Source organism: Macaca thibetana, chromosome 1, assembly GCF_024542745.1.
Source record: "Macaca thibetana thibetana isolate TM-01 chromosome 1, ASM2454274v1, whole genome shotgun sequence".
NCBI classification, from domain to species: Eukaryota; Metazoa; Chordata; class Mammalia; order Primates; family Cercopithecidae; genus Macaca; species Macaca thibetana.
The window spans coordinates 43,308,216-43,327,006 of NC_065578.1; the positions used below are offsets into that span (position 1 = coordinate 43,308,216).

At 45.3% G+C, this 18,791-nt stretch overlaps 1 protein-coding gene across 1 annotated transcript; it reads left to right on the forward strand.

Annotated features, from left to right (window-relative positions):
• Positions 1–410: 410 nt before the first annotated feature.
• KLF17 (KLF transcription factor 17) lies at positions 411–14,781 on the forward strand. The gene is made up of 4 exons (XM_050799951.1): positions 411–584; positions 9,638–10,481; positions 10,781–11,019; positions 14,156–14,781. The coding sequence occupies exons 1-3, from the start codon at positions 504–506 to the stop codon at positions 11,017–11,019; spliced, it is 1,164 nt and encodes a 387-aa protein (XP_050655908.1). The 5' UTR covers positions 411–503; the 3' UTR covers positions 14,156–14,781.
• The last annotated feature ends 4,010 nt before the right edge of the window (positions 14,782–18,791 follow it).

Below are 18,791 nucleotides of genomic sequence, written 5' to 3' on the forward strand. Positions count from 1 at the left end.
TCGTGCAGACAAGGGACAGAGGTGCACAGACTGTAGCAGAAAAGCTCCAGCCCTCCCAAAGCTTATGGCAACTCCCGACCTGATAGAGTGCTGGTGGAGGCTCTCCTGTCGGCAGACGCCCTACACCCAGCCTTGCCTCTCTCCAGCCTCCTCCTGGGTGGAGTCTGAGACCTGGGGGTCCTCAGCCCCTACTTGGGTGAAACAGTTGCTCAGACTGAAGGGTGGAATGGGTGGGTTGGGTGGGCGGACCAACTTCCTTTAGGAAGCGTTCAAGGCCTAAGGTGGCTGTCCGTGATGCCGCCTTGGTTGGGGTGGGCAGCCTAGGGCAGGGCTGCGGGGGCGGCGCAGGGCGGGACGGGTGGGGCTGACTCCGCCCCCTGGCGCAGTTGTAAATAGGTAAATAGAAGGTGATTGTGGCGTGGCGATGTCCCGATACCCGCCTGCGACGCCGTGGTGGCTGGTTTCCTGTCTGTTCAGTAGAGTCTAGACCCCACCCAGTCTTCATGTACAACCGACCGCGGGCTGAGATGGAACAGGAGGCTGGGGAGCTGAGCCGATGGCAGGTGGCGCACCAGGCTGCCCAGGTGAGTCAGGTGTCAGCTCCTGGCAGGCCGGGGGCGGGCCCAGGCTAGGGGGCGGCGGGGAGAGGAGGCCGTGTAGGAGAAGGGAGGCAGAGGGAAGCAGAAACCCGAGGGGTGGAAATCCGAGGGGAGGGGTTGCAAAGGAAGGAATGGGAGATTGGGGAGGGGCTGCAAAGGGAGGGATGCGAGATTGGGGAGGGACTGGAAAGGGAGGGTTGTGAGATTGAGGGTGTAAATCATACGTCGTTTATTCCAATAATGTTCGCCCAGCAGTAGAGCTTGTGTTGGGTGCATCGGGGGTAAGAGGGTTCCAGGCAACTTTCTGGCGAGGGACTTGAGTAGGCAGGACAGCAAAGACCAAGTTAAGAAGTGAGCAGAAAATGACAGGAAAAAAAAAATGTTAATTGGAGCCCTACTAAGTGGTAGGCTTTTTCCAGACCGTGGAAATACAATGATGAATTTACCATGAAACAGATATATATAAAATTTTATTAATAAATCGTTAGCTGAATGATTGGAATTGTACGGCGTTACATGAAGGAGAAGTCGGGGGCGCATGGGAGCAGATACCAGAGGTGTTTGACCCGATTTGGGAGGCTTAATGACAGCTGAGACTCTGTTCTGGGACTAGAGAACCGGTCAGGTGAAGGGTTCCCCGGTCTAAGACCACAGGCTGTATGCTTCCTCTTAGGAGGAACTGAAAGACCAGGGCCTAGACAGTGATGGGAGGGTGGCCCCAGGGACACATTGAGATCATTCAGGGCTTGTTTATTCCAAGAGCAGTGGGAAGCCATTGATGAGTTTAAACATAGTCTGTCTCAATTAGATTTGCATTTTCAAAGGAGTGTCCTGGTGGATGTGGGCTGGATTCAAGGCAATAGTTAGAAAGCTTTTGTGATAATCCAGGTGAGAATTCAAATGGCGGCCTACCTAGAGAAGTGAGAGTGGAGATGGAGAAGCTAGATGTATCATAGATTGTGGAGATGTTTTGGAGACAGGGATCACAATCATTGCTCCCAAGTGGTGAGGGAGACATCTAGAGTAACAGATTTCTTGCTTGCACAATTGAGTGACAGCAGTGATATTTTCTGAGCGAGAAAGAAGGGTGAGAAGGACTAGGTTAATCCGTTGTTTGGGGGAGGTGGGCAAAGATGATAGTGAATTTTGGACACAGTCCATTGGAAGAACCCGTGGGCCATCCAAAAAGACCCAAACAATAGCTAGCTGGAAAATGCAGGAGCCATCTTCGCCAGAGCCATAGATTTAGGAATAGTTGGACTGTAAACAGAAACAGATCCACTGGCATGGGGAAGCTTGCCCAGAGAGAGTAGAGGAAGAGAAATCTGCAAAAGAGACTGTGAAGGAGGGGGTCTGAGAGAAAGGAAGGAGAAAAGGTCGGAAAGTGTGTCCATGCGTGTGAGAGGCCAAGGGAAGCATTATAGGAAGGGTGTGGCCAGTGGTCGTATAAACTGAGAGGTCAAGCCAGGAGTCTGGAAAGTGCTGCTTGGTCATAGTGGGATGGAAGTTGTCAGTGGTGACCTTTATGCAAGCTGGCTCTGTGGAGAGATGGAGGCCAGAGCAAATTTGGGAGAATCATAAGGCAAAGTAGTGGTGAAGGCATGTTTAGACAACTTAATTTGCCATGAAGGACTGGGAAAATGAGAGGGCCATTGCTAAGAGTTAGGGAAGACAGGCTGAGCACCCCAGAGGTGCCCACCCAATAGTCATTTACCTAGTTCCTATTATATGTCTGTCTTATGCTAGTTGCTGAGCATATAGTGGTAAATAAAACTGATAAGGCCAGGCACGGTGGCTCACACCTGTAGTCCCAGTGGCCCGGGAGGCTGAAGCAGAAGGATTGTTTGAGCTCAGGAGTTTTAGGCTGTGGTGCACCGCAATCACGCTTGTGAATAGCCACTGCACTCCAGCCTGGGCAACATAATGAGATCCTGTCTCTAAAATTATTTAAATTAAAAATAAAACAAGATCTTCCCAACTCTTCTAGAGTTTTTTTAAAAAAGAACATTTTCCTCTATAGCCAAAACCACATAATCAAATGTATCAAAATTGTATATATATATATATGTATATGTGTATATATGTGTATATATATATACACTGTTTTTTGAGACAGGGTCTTGGTGCTGTTGTCCAGGCTGGGATGCAGTGGCGCCATCTCGGCTCACTGCAACCTCTGCTTCCCAGGTTCAAGCAATTCTGGTGCCTCAGCCTCCCCCCAGGTAGCTGGGGTTATAGGCGTGTGCCACTCCACCCAGCTAATTTTTTGTATTTTCAGTAGAGAGGTTTTGCTATGTTTGTCAGGCTGGTCTCAATCTTCTGCCCTCAAGTGATTTACCCGCCTCAGCCTCCCAAAGTGCTGGGATTACAGGAGTGAGCGGCCACGCCCAGCTGATAATTCCTTTAAATCATCTTAGATGCAAGCCTTATTCAAATGCCCCTAGCTATTCCTAAAATGTACTTCGTAGCTGGTATGTCCAACCAGAATTTAAGACCATACACTGTATCTGGTGATTATGTCCCTTGAGTCTCTGAAATTAGAATAGTTTTATTTTTTCATGATTGGGATTCAGTTTTTCATGATGCTGACTTTTGTCTTATAGCATGTTCCTTTCAGATATATCAGATTGCTTCCTCATGATAGCATTTAGCTTTATCTTCTATCACTTGTATTACCTTTAAGTTATGATTAGAACTTACAGCTTAACTGGATTCAAGATTTTTGGCAAGAGTGCCTCATGCCTCATGCAGGTTTTATCCTGCATAACATCAGGAGACACACCTGGCTACCATTTGGTGATACTTGTATTAAGGTAGTGAAAAGCTTCATTGATCTCTCTGTTGATATTTACCTTGCGGTCGGAAAGTAATCTGTGTGATTCTGCTTTGTGTGTATCCAATGTCCAGTTCCCTACCAGCCATTCATCTACTGGTTTTAACACCACATTTAAATTTTTCCTCAATTAAATTTCCTTAGGGGTGGCAAAATACATTTTCTTTTCCTTTTTTTTTTTCTCTTTTCCTTTCCTTTTCTTTTCTTTTCTTTTTTTTTTTTTTTTTTTTTTTTTTGAGACAGAGTCTCACTCTCTCCCCCAGGCTGGAGTGCAGTGGCACAATCTTGGCTCACTGCAACTTCTGCCTCCCAGATTCAAGCGATTCTCGTGCCTCAGCCTCCCGAGCAGCTGGGATTACAGGCATGCACTACCACGCCCAGCTAATTTTTTGTATTTTTAGTAGAGACAGGGTTTTGCCATATTGGCCAGGCTGGTCTTGAACTCCTGACCTCAAGTGATCCACCCCCCTCGGCCTCCCAAAGTGCTAGGATTACAGGCGTAAGTCACTGGACCTGGCAGAAAAATAAATTTTGTAATTCCACCATTCATTCTACATTTATTAGTTTGTATTCTTCTGTAAAGTAGGAATTAATATTTAACTGCAATCATTTGGTAATTTTGAAATTTTTTTTCTTTTAGAGGCAGAATAAATGCTTAATTTAATCACTTCAATTAGTAATGTTCAAAGTTAGGATAAGAGCTCAGCTTTTTCACTTGAGGTTGCAGTGAGCCATGATCATACCACTGTATTCCAGCTCAAAATGAGCCATGATTGATTGCACCACTCACATCTCAGCCTCTGGAGTAGCTGGGACTACAGACACTTGCCACCACACCTGGCAATTTTTAATTTTTTTTGTAGAGATGGGGGTCTCACCATGTTGCCCGGGCTGGTCTTGAACTCTGGCCTCAAGTGATCCACCTGCTTCATAGTCTCAAAATGCTCAACCTGTGATAGTCTTGATAGGTTTTGTATTTCTAGGAATTTGTCCATTTTATCCAGGTTATCCAATTTGTTGGTGTGCAATTTATCACAGTACTGTATTATAATGTCTCCAATTTCATTTCTCATATTTAATCATTTGAGCTTTTTCTTTTTCCTTAGTTGATCTAGCTAAATGTTTCACAATGTTGTTAATCTTTCCTAAGAACTTAGTTTCATTGATTTTTCTCATTCCTTCCTTCTGCTGGTTTGGGGTTTAGTGTATTTTTCTAGTTCCTTAAGGTATAAAGTTAGGTTGTTGGTTTGAGATCTTTTTTATTGTAAGCATTTAAACCAGTAGATTTTCCCCTTACCACTGCTTTTGCTGTAGCTCATAAGATTTGGTAGCTATGTTTTCATTTTTATTGGTCTCTAAGTATTTTCTAATTTTCATTGTGGTTTTTTTATTTGCCCCATTGATTGTTTCAGAGAGTGCTGTTTAATTTCCAGAGATTTGTAAATTTTCTAGTTTATCTGGTTGTGGGTCAGAGAATATTCTTTGTATGATACCTTATGATACCTTTTTTTTTTTTTTTTTTGCTTTTTTTCTAAAAGCGGCAAGAGAAAAAATATCTTTCTTTTAAAATCTATTGAGACTTAATTTGTGATCTACTATCCATTTTTAATCCATTCTACCAATATCTGTCTTTTGGAAATTATTATCCATTTACTTTCCAAAGTATTTTACTTGCAAGGAAGGATTTAATTTTGCCATTTTTTTCCTCATTTCCAGCATTGTCTTTTTGTTTAATTGATTTTTTTTAAGTGAAACTTACATTTCCTTATAACACAATTTCTTTTTGTGTGTGTGTGTGTGTATATATATATTTTATTTTATTTTTTTTTTTTTTGAGACAGAGTCTCACTCTATCGCCCAGCTGGAGTGCAGTGGCTGGATCTCAGCTGACTGCAACCTCCACCTCCCAGGTTCAAGCGATTCTCCTGCCTCAGCCTCCCAAATAGCTGGGACTACAGGCATGTGCCACCATGCTCGGCTAATTTTTATATTTTTAGTAGAGATGGGGTTTTACCATGTTGGCCAGGCTGGTCTCGAACTCCTGATCTCAAGTGATCCACCCACCTTGGTCTCCCAAAGTGCTGGGATTACAGGCATGAGCTGCTGTGCCCGGCCCCTTTTGCATATATTCTCTAGCTATTTTCTTTGTGGTTGCCATGGGGAATACATTTGACATCCTACTTATAACATTCTAATTTGAATTTATACCAGATTAACTTTAATAGCACATAAAAACTGCTTCTGTATAGCTCCATTCCCACCTCTTTTCAGTTACTGATCTCACAAAATGACATTTTTATGCATCGTATGTCAAAAAATAAAATTATAAATTTTATGCATTCTTTTAAATCATGTAGAAAACAAAAAGTGGAGTTATATATCAAAGTTAAAATAATACTCATTTTTATCATTGTCCATATATTTACCCTTATCAGAAATTTTTCTTATGGCGGATTTCTTCACATGGCTTCAAGCTACTGTCTAGCATTGTTTCATTTCAACCTGAAGGATTGCAATTAGCGTTTCTTGCAGGACATGTCTAGTGGTAATGGTCTCTCAGCTTTTGCCTATCTTGGAATGTCTAATTTCTTCCTCATTCTGGAAAGACAGTTTTGCCATATATAGGATGGTTGATAGTTATTTTTTTTCCTTTAGTACTTTGAATATATCAACCCATGGTCTTAGTGTCCAAGGTTTTTGATTAAAGAACTACAGGTAATTTGTGGGATCCCCTATAAGCGATGAGTCACTTCTCTTGCTATTTTCAAGATTCTCTTTGTCTTGGGTTTTCAACAGTTTTATTTTTATTTTTTATTTTTGAGATAGGGTCTCGCTCTCTGGAATGCAATAGCACGATCTTGGCTCACTGCAATCTCCGCCTCCTGGGTTCAAGCGATTCTCCTGCCTCAGCCTCCCGAGTAGCTGGGATTACAGGCACCTGCCACCACACCTGGCTAATTTTTGTATTTTTAGTTGAGACGGGGTTTCACCATGTTGGCCAGCTGGCCTTGAACTTCTGACCTCAAGTGATCCACCTGCCTCAGCCTCCAAAAGTGTTGGAATTACAGGCATGAGCCACCGCGCCTGGCCTCAACCGTTTTATTATAATGTTTCTTGGTATAGGTCTGTGAGTTTATCCTACTTGAATTGTGTTGAGCTTCTTGGATGTTTGTATTCATATCTGGAAGTCTCTTCAGTGGGAAGGGGTGGGGGTTGTAACATTGGGAGTTAAGTTGCCACAATGGCTGCCTACCTCTGTCTGCACCTCATAATCAGAAACAGCAAATAACAATCAGGACATAGATCCCCAGTAGTTGGAGGACAAGGTTTTTATTGCCCATTCTGGCTCGTGCAAGTTGCTCCAGGAACATGGGGTGTGTATGGGGAGTTAATACCTACCTAAGAATTTAGGTTGACCAAAATTAACTGCAATTTACTTTCAAAGCCTTCCCTTGGAAGGTACAAGCCTTAAAACCCTGCACCATTCCAAAAAACTTATAACAGGCAAATGCTACCAGTGCGATAGTTACCTTGCTGGGGATACACGTTCCTGGTGCTTCCTACCCTGCCGTCTTCCTTGATATCACTTCCTGTCTCTTTTTGACCCAGTCCTAATCTTTGAAAGCTCTCTTATTTTCAGGCACGAAATGTACCAGCCTCCCTTAAACCTTCCTTTTCCCAGTCTTGGAGTCAGGAAATTCTTGGTCTAACTTCTAGCAAGGAATAGAATTAGAGACAAGTCTAGGTTCTAGAGGCATGCATTGTTACTAGAGTCACAGTTGCTTCGATGGGCTATTTTACTGGACAGAGCTAAAAATATATATATATATTTTTTACACTGTGAATTTGTATAGAATATTGCCTATTTAAATTTAGCATTATTATTATTATTTTTTTTTGAGATGGGGCCTCACTCTGTCACCTAGGCCGGACCGCAGTGATGCGATCACAGCTCACTGCAGCTTCGACTTCCCAGGCTCAAGTGGTCCTTTCCACTTCAGTTTCCTGAGTGGCTGGGACCACAGGCACATGCTACCATGCCTGGCTAGTTTTTTGTTCTTTGTAGAGATGAGGATTCCCTATGTTGCTCAGGCTTGTCTTGAACTCCTAGACTCAAGCGATCCTTCCACCTGGGCCTCCCAAGGATCTAGGATCATAGGCATGAGCCACTGTGCCGAGCAATACTAACTTATTTTAAACCATATTGCTAAAAATAACACTCAAACAGAAAAGTGAATGTAAGTACAGCTTCTACAAAGTAATGAACTGTTACAAAGTAAAACCTGTGAAACTGTCATTCAGGTCAAGAAATAGAAGCCCGTCCAGTGTCCCTTTCTTATCTTTCCCCATTTCCTACTCTCTAATATAACTCCTATCCTGCTATCTGGATGTTTTGTTTTGAATTTCCCTATTTCTGACCTGTGATGTTCCTATAATTGCTGCAAAAGTTGTAATTGCTTCAAGTTTTGCCTTATTTCCTCCCTTCCTTCCTTCTTTCCTTCCTTCCTTCTTTGAACTCCTGACCTCAAGTAATCTGCCCGCCTCGGCGAGTCGATCTCTTCTCTTCTCCCCTCCCCTCCCCTCCCCTCTCCTCCCCTCCTCTCCTTTCTCTTCTCTTCTCTTCTCTTCTCTTCTCTTCTCTTTCTTGTATTTGAATGTTGTTACATTTTCCCTTGATTTGTAGTAATAATTTCTGGTGATTTTTTTTTATTGCAATCTTCAATTTCTTTCTTGATGGTTTAGTATCTCGTATGGATACCCTACTTTAAACTTCTCTTTTGGTTGTCATATTTGAATGGATTGTTCTTTTCTGGACCATCCCAATTGAAGAGTGAATAGGATGATGGGGTAGCTTTATTTGTTTCTCAACTCAACAGCTCCCTCTTCTATTGCTACAGTAATGGATTTTGTTGTTGTTGTTTGTTGCCTGTCTTGTTGAGATAGGGTCTCACTCTGTCAGCACAGGCTGGAGTACAGTGGCACAATCTCAGCTCACTGCAACCTCTGCCTCCTGGACTCAAGTGATTCTCCTGCCTCAGCCTCCCAAGTAGCTGGGATTACAGGCACACGCCACCATACCTAGCTGATTTTGTTTTTGTTTTTTGAAATTTCTGAGCTCAAGCAATCCACCTGCCTTGGCCTCCCAAAGTGCTAGGATTACACAGTTGTGAGCCGCCGTGCCTGGCCTACTGACAGGTTTTAAAAACATGGTTCTTGGCTCCTATCCTATTTTAAGACCTTCTACCACCAATCTCTTTCCTACCCTTCATGCAAGTCAGTCATCGAGGGATACTGCCCCTGACTTCCAGACAACCCCCATCCCTTTTTTTAAGAAGTGTTTTTGTCATATCTGCCTTTTCCCCATATCTCCACCAATGCTTGATCTCCGACCTGCCCAGGCAGTTCCCACTCAGGGCAGATGCTCTTCCATAGGCAAATATTTGCAGATGATGTCTAAGTTTTGCTAAAGCCAAGACCCATCTGCAGCCTCAATTCCTTCTATCTTTGTGGCTTTCTGCACCCGTTCTGCTGGTTTAGGATGTTCTTTCACTTTCACACTTATGTATAATTTGGAGTTTGGGCTGGGCGCGATGGCTCACGCCTGTAATCCCAGCACTTTGGGAGGCCGAGGCAGGCAGATCACCTGAGATCGGGAGTTCGAGATCAGCCTAACCAACATGGAGAAACCCCGTCTCTACTAAAAATACAAAATTAGCCGGGCATGGTGGTGCATGCCTGTAATCCCAGCTACTCAGGAGGCTGAGGCAGGAGAATCACTTGAACCCAGAAGACAGAGGTTGCGGTGAGCCGAGATTGCGCCATTGCACTCCAGTCTGGGCAACAAGAATGAAACTGTCTCAAAAAAAAAAAAAAAAATAAATTGGAGTCAGAACATTTTCTCAGAGTTTTGCTGAAGGTGTAGGTTATGGACTGTTTTATTTGTTCTCTTTGTTGCTTTGTGTGAAATAAAAACCAAAAACATGTCCGAGAGAAAGTGGCATGAGTTACGGCTAGGCTTCTATGGGGCTTGTATCAGCTAGACCGCATGTGAGAAAGCCCAAGCTGGAAAATGGTCTGGAGGCAGGATATTTTTCAAGCAAGAGATGGAAACAGAGGGCTGGATTAGGATGGGGTCTGGGAATGAAGAGGAGGGACATGTGGAACTGGAATTTGAGCAAAAATCACCTGACTCTTTCTCCCCAAGGATAATGAGAACTCAGCGCCCATCTTGAACATGTCTTCATCTTCCCGAAGCTCTGGAGTGCACACCTCTTGGAACCAAGGCCTACCAAGCATTCAGCACTTTCCTCACAGTACAGAGATGCTGAGGTCCCCCTTGGTGTCTGTTGAGGCGCCGAGGCAGAATATGGATGAAGGAGGGCCACAGTTCAGTATGCCACTGCCTGAGCGTGGTGTGAGCTACTGCCCCCAAGCGACTCTCACTCCTTCCCAGATGATTTACTGTCAGAGAGTGTCTCCCCCTCAGCAAGAGATGATGATTTTCAGTGGGCCCCAACTAATGCCCATAGGAGAGCCCAATATTCCAAGGGTGGCCAGGCCCTTCAGCGGGAATCTAAGGATGCCCCCCAATGGGCTGCCAGTCTCGGCTTCCACTGGAATCCCAATGATGTCCCACGCTGGGAACCCTCCAATGCCTTACCCTGGCCTCTCGACAGTGCCTTCTGAAGAAACATTGTTAGGCCCGACCATGCCTTCCACTGAGGCCCAGGCAGTGCTCCCATCCATGGCTCAGATGTTGCCCCCACAAGATGCCCATGACCTTGGGATGCCTCCAGCTGAGCCCCAGTCATTGCTGGCTTTAGGGTCTCAGGACTCTCTTGTAACTCAGCCGGACTCTCAAGAAGACCCATTTCTACCAGAGCAGCCCAGACTTGCTCCACAGACAGCAGAGAAGAACTCCAGGCCTCAGGAAAGGACTGGTAGAGGGGGCTCCTCGGAGGCAAGGCCTTACCGCTGCAACTACGAGAACTGCGGAAAAGCTTATACCAAACGCTCCCACCTGGTGAGCCACCAGCGCAAGCACACAGGTGAAGGAGGTGTCAGGTGGGGTGGGGATGGAGGAGTCTCTGGGCTTTTGATTTGTCCTGGGACACTGGTGGGTAATTGTTTGGGATGAGCCTTTCCTCTTCCAAGCTTGGAACTAAGCTAGACTGGCTCCCCGACTTGCCATACAGGAGGACTGGGGTGGGCACTCCTGATTATGTTGCCTCTCCCTGGTTCCCTGGACCTTCCCTTTTGAATCCTCAACCTGGACTGCTCTGCCTCAGAGTCGGACCCCTTCCTTCCTACTCTATTCTAAATTCCATCTCTCCCTTGTCATTCCCAGGTGAGAGGCCCTATTCTTGCAACTGGGAAAGTTGTTCGTGGTCTTTCTTCCGTTCTGATGAGCTGAGACGACATACACGGGTACACACCAGATATCGACCATATAAGTGTGATCAGTGCAGCCGGGAGTTCATGAGGTCTGACCATCTCAAGCAACACCAGAAAACTCATCGGCCAGGACCCTCAGACCCACAGACCAACAGTAGAGAGAAGGACGGTCCTCCTGCTGCTGGTCCTTAGGTCAGTCTCCTCTCCTCATTCTGGCTTTTTCCTTTTTTTTTCTTTTTTTTTGAGATGGAGTCTCACTCTGTCTCCCAGGCTGGAGTGCAGTGGCGCGATCTGGTTCACTGTACCCTCAGCCTCCCGAGTAGCTGGGACTACAGGCACGTGCCACCATGCCTGGGTAATTTTTTGTATTTTTAGGAGAGACAGGGTTTCACCGTGTTAGCCAGGATGGTCTCAATCTCCTGACCTCGTAATCTGCCCACCTCGGCCTCCTAAAGCGCTGGGATTACAGGCATGAGCCACCATACCCAGCCTCATTCTGGCTTTTCTACACAGATCTTACCTGCCTCTGGCTAGATCTTCTCTTCAGCAGGTGTAGGATTAGATGAAGATAGGAAGATTATGGGTCAGTGTTGAAGCCCACACGAAGTTCTGCAGCCAGTTAGAGACTCCTCAAACCTTGTCTTGGATGCTGTTAACCTCTCTGGGGCCACCTGCTTCTGCTGGAGTTTAGTCAGATGGGAATGTGGAGTACAGTAGAGATTGGGAGCTTCATTTAAAAGCTCTTGATTTCTTTTTTTTTTTTTTTTGAGACGGAGTCTTGCTCTGTCGCCCAGGCTGGAGTGCAGTGGCTGGATCTCAGCTCACTGCAAGCTCCGCCACCCGGGTTTACGCCATTCTCCTGCCTCAGCCTCCCCAGTAGCTGGGACTACAGGCGCCCGCCACCTCGCCCGGCTAGTTTTTTGTATTTTTAGTAGAGACGGGGTTTCACCATGTTAGCCAGGATGGTCTCGATCTCCTGACCTTGTGATCTGCCCGTCTCGGCCTCCCAAAGTGCTGGGATTACAGGCTTGAGCCACCGCGCCCGGCCTTAAAAGCTCTTGATTTCTTGTCGCTCTCCAGCTTAAAACCCTTTAATGACTCCTTCGCTTGCTACATAAAATCCAGTTTCCAGAGCCAGACTATTTTTAAATCCTGAATTTGCCGCTTAATATCCTTGTGACCTTGGGAAAGTTCTTGGATCCCTATGCCTTGTTTCTTCTTCCAGAAAATGAAAAAACTAGTTTTGGACTGTATTGGACATGGCACATATGGCATCAGATTCTCTCTGGCACTCACTGGCCACATACCCAGAGTTTCTGTTTCTTCCCACCATTTCACAGACTTGGATGGAATGCCCTAGCATAGGGCATGGGATCTGGCATCCCAAGTTGCTGCTAGCAAACTTAGAAGTATGGGGAAATTTATTTATTTATTTGAGACAGAGTCTTGCTCTGTCACCATGGCTGGAGTGCAGTGGTGCAATCTCAGCTCACTGCAACCTCTGCCTCCTAGGTTCAAATGATTCTCCTGAGGCAGAAGAGCCTGGATAGCTGGGATTACAAACACACGCCACCACGCCCGGCTAATTTTTGTATTTTTTGTAGAGACAGGATTTCACCATGTTGGCCAGGCTAATCTCAAACTCCTGACCTCAAACGGCCCACCCGCCTCAGCCTCCCAAAATGCTGGGATTACAGGCATAAGCCACGGTGTCTGACTGGGAGTTAGTATTCATGGGATAAAATTTGAGGCCGGGTGCGGTGGCTCATGCTTGTAATCCCAATGCTTTGGGAGGCCAAGGCAGGTGGATCATAAGGTCAGGAGTTCGAGACTAGCCTGGCCAATATGGGGAAACCCTGTCTCTACTAAAAATACAAAATTAGCTGGGCATGGTGGCGTGTGCTTGTAGTCCCAGTTACTCGGGAGGCTGAGGCAGGAGAATGGCTTGAACCTAGGAGGTAGAGGTTGTGGTGAGCTGAGATTGCACCATTGCACTCCAGCCTGAGTGACAGAGCAAGACTCCATCTAAAAAATAAAAAATTTTTGGCTGGGCGCGGTGGCTCAAGCCTGTAATCCCAGCACTTTGGGAGGCCGAGACGGGCGGATCACGAGGTCAGGAGATCGAGACCATCCTGGCTAACACGGTGAAACCCTGTCTCTACTAAAAAAAAAATACAAAAAACTAGCCGGGCGACGTGGCGGGCGCCTGTAGTCCCAGCTACTCGGGAGGCTGAGGCAGGAGAATGGTGTAAACCCAGGAGGCGCAGCTTGCAGTGAGCTGAGATCCGGCCACTGCACTCCAGCCTGGGCAACACAGTGAGACTCCGTCTCAAAAAAATAAATAAATAAATAAAATAAAAAAATAAAAAAATAAAAAACTTTTTTAACTAGTGGAAAATGAGAGCTAGTTGAGACTCGGGCAGATCAATTCTCCCCTTTTCCCTCCCTTTCATGAATTGCTGCCTGGCACCAATTCTCCAAAACAGTACCATCAATAGGGAGACCTCCCAAGTAGCTGGTGGACACAACTACTGTGGCCTCCGCAAGGCGCCGCAAGGCTTGTCATGAAGCAGTGCCCAGACTGCTAAATACATCACCTTGGGTTACTTCCCTTTCTTTCCTGCCTTTCTTCCATTTTCTCACTTCCAATGCCTTGGGTTTGCACCTCTCCAAGTAAAACACCAGTACTGAGTTCTTGTTTTCAGGCTCTATTTTCTAGGTGACTGAGGGCTAGGAGGGAAAGGAGGGCCTAAGACTGGGGCAGATAAGGATGAATCCCACTGTAACTTCTGCTCCTCCCACCTTCCTTAGGTCCCTGGACTACCAAGCACCAGATATTAAGTGGCCTATCTTTCCCTGCTGTCCCTTGGGGTTAAGGGGATAATGACTATCCTGGCAAACCAGCCAGGTTGTTTAGAACCTCATATCTAGACTTGGCAGGCTGTTTTACTCTAGCAAACTGATAGAGAGAAAGGAACTTGGCCAAGCTATCAAGTGCAGAGCTAGAATCCCAACCAGGATCTGTCTGCCCCAGAGGTGGTCTCTTCCCTAAGAAGATGGTGGCTTCTATGGGTGTTTCCTGAGCCCAGGCTGGTGCCAAGCACAGATGAATCAGAGCTGGTTTCTGTGCTCAAGGGACTGTCTTAATCTGGGGACTCAGAGGTCCACCTCTGTACAGTGGCCATGGGGAGGAGCCCCTAACTGGAGGGGTCAGAAAGGCTTGTCATGAAGCAGTGCCCAGACTGCTAAATACATCACCAGGTAATCCCTGGGCCCAGTAAGAGTGTAACACCTAGTAATCCCTCAAATTTTGAAATAAACTGAACAGGTGAATGAAGAAGGAAGAGGATTCCAGGCAGAGAACACTGGACGTGGCAACTGCTCAGAGGAGAGGCAGTCTTCAAGTTCTGCATTCATTCAGCAAATGTTTTTTGAGCCTACAATGCTGAGCGCACCAAGGCTGTGGAGACCCATGGTGAGGAGCATGAAGGTAACTAAAGGATGTGTCAGAGAAAGACTTCTCAAGGAGATGCCTCCGTGAGACCCGAAGGACTCATGGGTGCTAGCTGCACCTCCCATTTCTTGGACATATACCGTTGGACATGTCTATCTTCTGGAAACTATGGCATGGACAGTAAGGATTCAGAGGTGCATGAAGGCACCCTGCCTCTGCAGAGCAGAAAGATCATAGACAACATTTTTGAATGTACCCAGGGCTGCCAAGAAGAGAAGCTGGTCCTCTGCAGGTTCAAGCCTATCTAGGCCTCTGGGGAAGCCCCACAGCCTTGGCTGTGCCTGCCCCTGCCCTCCCACCCCTACCCTGACCCTGTCCTGCTTTGCTGCCTTTGTCTGTGTTACTAGTGGCCCCAGTATACCTGGGATGGACATCCAGGTGCCCTTCATCCAAGCTCCCACGTGAGGGGAGTGGACATGATTAAAAGAACAGGGGCAGAAGGGGCTCACTTATGACCCATTCCCTAGCCCCAGGGATTGAAGTCTTGGGTACTCAAAGTTTCTTTCTACCAGGGCACCAGATCCCTTCCATGGAGCAGGCCATCTCGGGTTCACTGGGCCAGGGCTGGTCTCTGTTCCCCAGCCCACCTGGCTCACACACAGCCTCGTGGGTAGGGTCAGCAAACCAGATTACTTGATATTGGAATGTAGGATGAGAGGTCTGCTTGGTGATCTAGCATTTTCACCAAGAAATGGATGTGGAGAGGACCAGAGTGATCAAGGGCGTGTGATGTGCACTACAACGGTGGGCAAAACAGGCTCCTGCTCTTGTGGAGATCACAGTCTAGTGGAGGAGGGGTGTTACTAGAAGTGCACAAAGTGGGCCCGGCGCGGTGGCTTACGCCTGTAATCCCAGCACTTTTGGAGGTCGAGGCAGGCGGATCACTTGAGGTTAGAGGTTCGAGACCAGCCTAGCCAAAATGGTGAGACCCCGTCTCTACAAAATACAAAAATTAGCCTGGCATATGGTGGGTGCCTGTAATCCTAGCTACTCGGGAGGCTGATGGGAGAATCACTTGAACCCGGGAGACGGAGGTTGCAGTGAGCTGAGATCTTGCCATTGCACTCCAGCCTGGGTGACTGAGCAAGATTCTATCTCAAAACAAACAAACAAAACCAAACAAAAAAGATCTGTGAACTCTTTAGTAGATTTTGAATCCTGCCTCTGCCGTTTCCTGGCTATGAGGTGTCTTGGGAAATGTACTTGTCACTCTTGCTTCTGATAGCAAAGGGGATGGTGAGATAGATTCAAGATGGAGAGAGAAGGTTGAAAGTGTTTTCTTTGGCTGCAATGTGGAGATAAGATTAGAGCGAGGCTGTAAGGGAGAGGAAGGGACATAGCAGTATTTCAGGTGAGAGTCAAGGTGGCTTTGGCCAGGGTGTGAGAGTGGAGGTAGGGAGAAGTAGGAAAGCGATAGTTAACTGGATTTGGTAGATGAGGGCGAGGTCAAGGGTGACTTCCAGGTTCCTGGCTTGTGTTATAAGTAACACAGAAGAATGGATGAACTTCATTTGTTTTCCATTGATTGTGATATCTATCATAACCTGCAAGAAATATTTTGTATATCTCCAATTTAATAATAAAATGCACTCATGTTAGGAAGGTCAAAAAAAAAAAAAGGAAAAAAAATAATAAAAATATTTAGTTACCCCTAAGATCAGGCCTGTAATCCCAGCACTTTGGGATGCCAAGGCAGAGGATAACTTGAGGCCAGGAGTTTGAGACCAGCAAGACCTTGTCTCTATAAAAAATAAAATAAGAAAAAGAAGGAAAAATAATCTAGTACATTTAAAAAGCTTTGAATTCCCCATCCTTCTTTGCAGAGGTAACCACTATACTGAATTTTGATTAATCTCGCCTTAGCTATTTATTGTTTTTACCACATAATGTATCTGTTCTTAAATATAGTGATTGGTTTTGTATGGTTTTGAACTTACCTTTATTCTGTTTAGGATTCATTGAACTTTTTGAATCTAAATGTTTAGTAGTCTTAATAAAATTTGGAAAAATTTTGGGCATTGTTTTGTCAAATTTTGGGGTTCTCCTCCACCTTCTATTTCTGACATACAGTCTGCCTGTATGATGGAGCACTTGATATTGTCCCTCAGGTCACTGATGCCCTGTTTATTTCTTTCAGTTCTCTTTTCTTTTCTTTCTTTTTTTTTTTGAGACTGAGTCTTGCTCTGTTGCCCAGGCTGGAGTACAATGGCTCGATCTTGGCTCACCATGACCTCCACCCCCCGGTTCAAGTGATTCTTATGCCTCAGCCTCCCGAGTAGCTGGGATTACAGGTGCGTGCCACCACACCCAGTTAATTTTGTATTTGTAGTAGAGACTGTGTTTCTCCACGTTGGTCAGGCTGGTCTTGAACTCCTGACCTCAGGTGATTTGCCCTCCTCGGCCTCCCAAAGTGCTGGGACTACAGGTGTGAGCCACCACACCTGGGGATTTTATATAATGTGAAATCCTTGGTGGATTGTTATATAAGGGTTGTAGTGAAATTTGAAGAAATATTTGGTGTTTTTGAATGGGTTGGAAATATGTTACTATTTTTCATATTTAGGTTAATGAAATAAAAACTTTAAAAATTCATGATCTAGCAGATTAGATCTGGATAATGAGGAACAGCTGTATGATCTTTTCTTTTTATAATTGTGCTTCATGTAAGACTCTAGTGCATTCTCAGATTTCTCTGGTCTCTCACACCCCCGCCCCCACCCTGGTGTGTTAACAATGTAGAGAAGTTTTGTTTGGGGTTGTTATGGATTCTTTATATTGACCTTAGTAATAACATGGATGAAATCTTAGAGATATGTGTTGAAAACAAGGGAGTTTCAGAAGACTATATATAGCTCAGTATAATATTTATGAAGCTCAAAATAAAAAAACCTACAAATTATCTTTGAATACATGCATTTTTGATAAACGTATCAAAGGGATTTATATATACAAAATTCAGGGTAGTCATCAATTCTAGAAGATAGAAGGATGGGTAGGGGAGCTCACCAGACTTGGCACACAGCCAGGGCATTGCAGTTTTCTGAAAGGAGCCATAGTCAAGGACTTGGCATCCCCACCGTAAGGCAGATTCACTGTGCACTGGTTATCAGCTTGTCTGAGTCCAGTGAGATCCAATGACACCCATACACACAACAAGCTAAATAAAACAGGTTTATTACTAACAGGCAGCAAAGGACAACAATCTAGGATTCCTTGGGAGTTAGTCCCCGAAAGTTCAGGAAAGCTGCCCGGGGGGATGGAGTCTTAACTGCATGTGCCCCACTTGTACCACAGCTGAAGGGCCCCAGAAAGCAGCCAGCCCAGAGTTTTATACCTTGGGTTTATGTGGGTCGTTGAAGGATGATCGTGCTTCCGTGCAGAGGCCTCCTTATTTGGGGTCTTGGCTAAGGCTGTCTCTCCTATCTGTTCTGTAGCAGTCAGTAAATAAGGCTTCATCATTCCTTCCATCTGGCTCATTGTTCTGACTGGCCATCTCAACACTTGATTGCATGACACTGATTGCATGACACTGGGTGATGAGCTCTTACAGGTGCTCATTTTTTTCTACTTATAACTTAAATATCTTATTCAATATATTTCATATATAATATTACACAATATCTTTTTTTTCTTTTTTTTGAGACAAGGTCTCACTATGTCACCCACGCTAGAGTGCAGTGGTGCAGTGGTGTGAATACAGCTCACTGCAACTCCAACTACTGAGCTCGTGATCCTCCCACCTCAGCCTCCCAAGTAGCTGGGGCTATAGGTGCACACCACCACACCCAGCTAATTTTTTTTTTTTTTTTTTTTTTGTAGAGGCAGAGTTTCACCATATTGCCCAGGCTAGTCTAGAACTCCCCAGGCTCAAGCAATCTGCCCATCTTGGCCTCCCAAAGTACTGGGATTACAGGTGTGAGCCACATCTGACCCAGGTTGAACTTCTGAATAGGCTAAGTACTCATCTAAGCAAAGTCCATTTAACCTGAGACCACTTTACACTGGACGTGACTGAGCATCCCCTCCTTTTCAACACAGGAATGAAACTCCAAAGAAACATAGACTCAGCTACAGACAAAAAAAAAGTTCCATATTCTTTACCCTCTAAGTTATATACATATCAATCTCAATCATCTACACAGATACATTTTTACAAGTACACATACAGGTAAATGCAGAGTAAGATCTAGAAGGATTCACAGCATGCTGATAAAAGCAGTTACCCTGAGAGAGGGCAATGAATGAAGAGTGCTTCCGGTTTCAAGTTGAAAGTCATCCAGTTTTTATATGAAAATCCATATACCTATTTTCTCTGTATGTTTTAGAAAACTTATGAATATTAAGCACCTACTAGCTACTGGCATAGGGAAATAGGGGAGCTTGTTCAAGGGAAACAAACTCAGTAGGGAGAATCTTTTAGCTGTACACATTTCCTCATGGACTGAAGGGT

Coding starts and splice junctions, on each gene's coding strand:
- KLF17 (XM_050799951.1), top strand. CDS start 504: ATGTACAACCGACCGCGGGCTGAGATGGAACAGGAGGCTGGGGAGCTG. Junction 585..9,637: donor TGGCGCACCAGGCTGCCCAG/GTGAGTCAGGTG, acceptor TTTCTCCCCAAG/GATAATGAGAACTCAGCGCC. Junction 10,482..10,780: donor CCACCAGCGCAAGCACACAG/GTGAAGGAGGTG, acceptor TGTCATTCCCAG/GTGAGAGGCCCTATTCTTGC.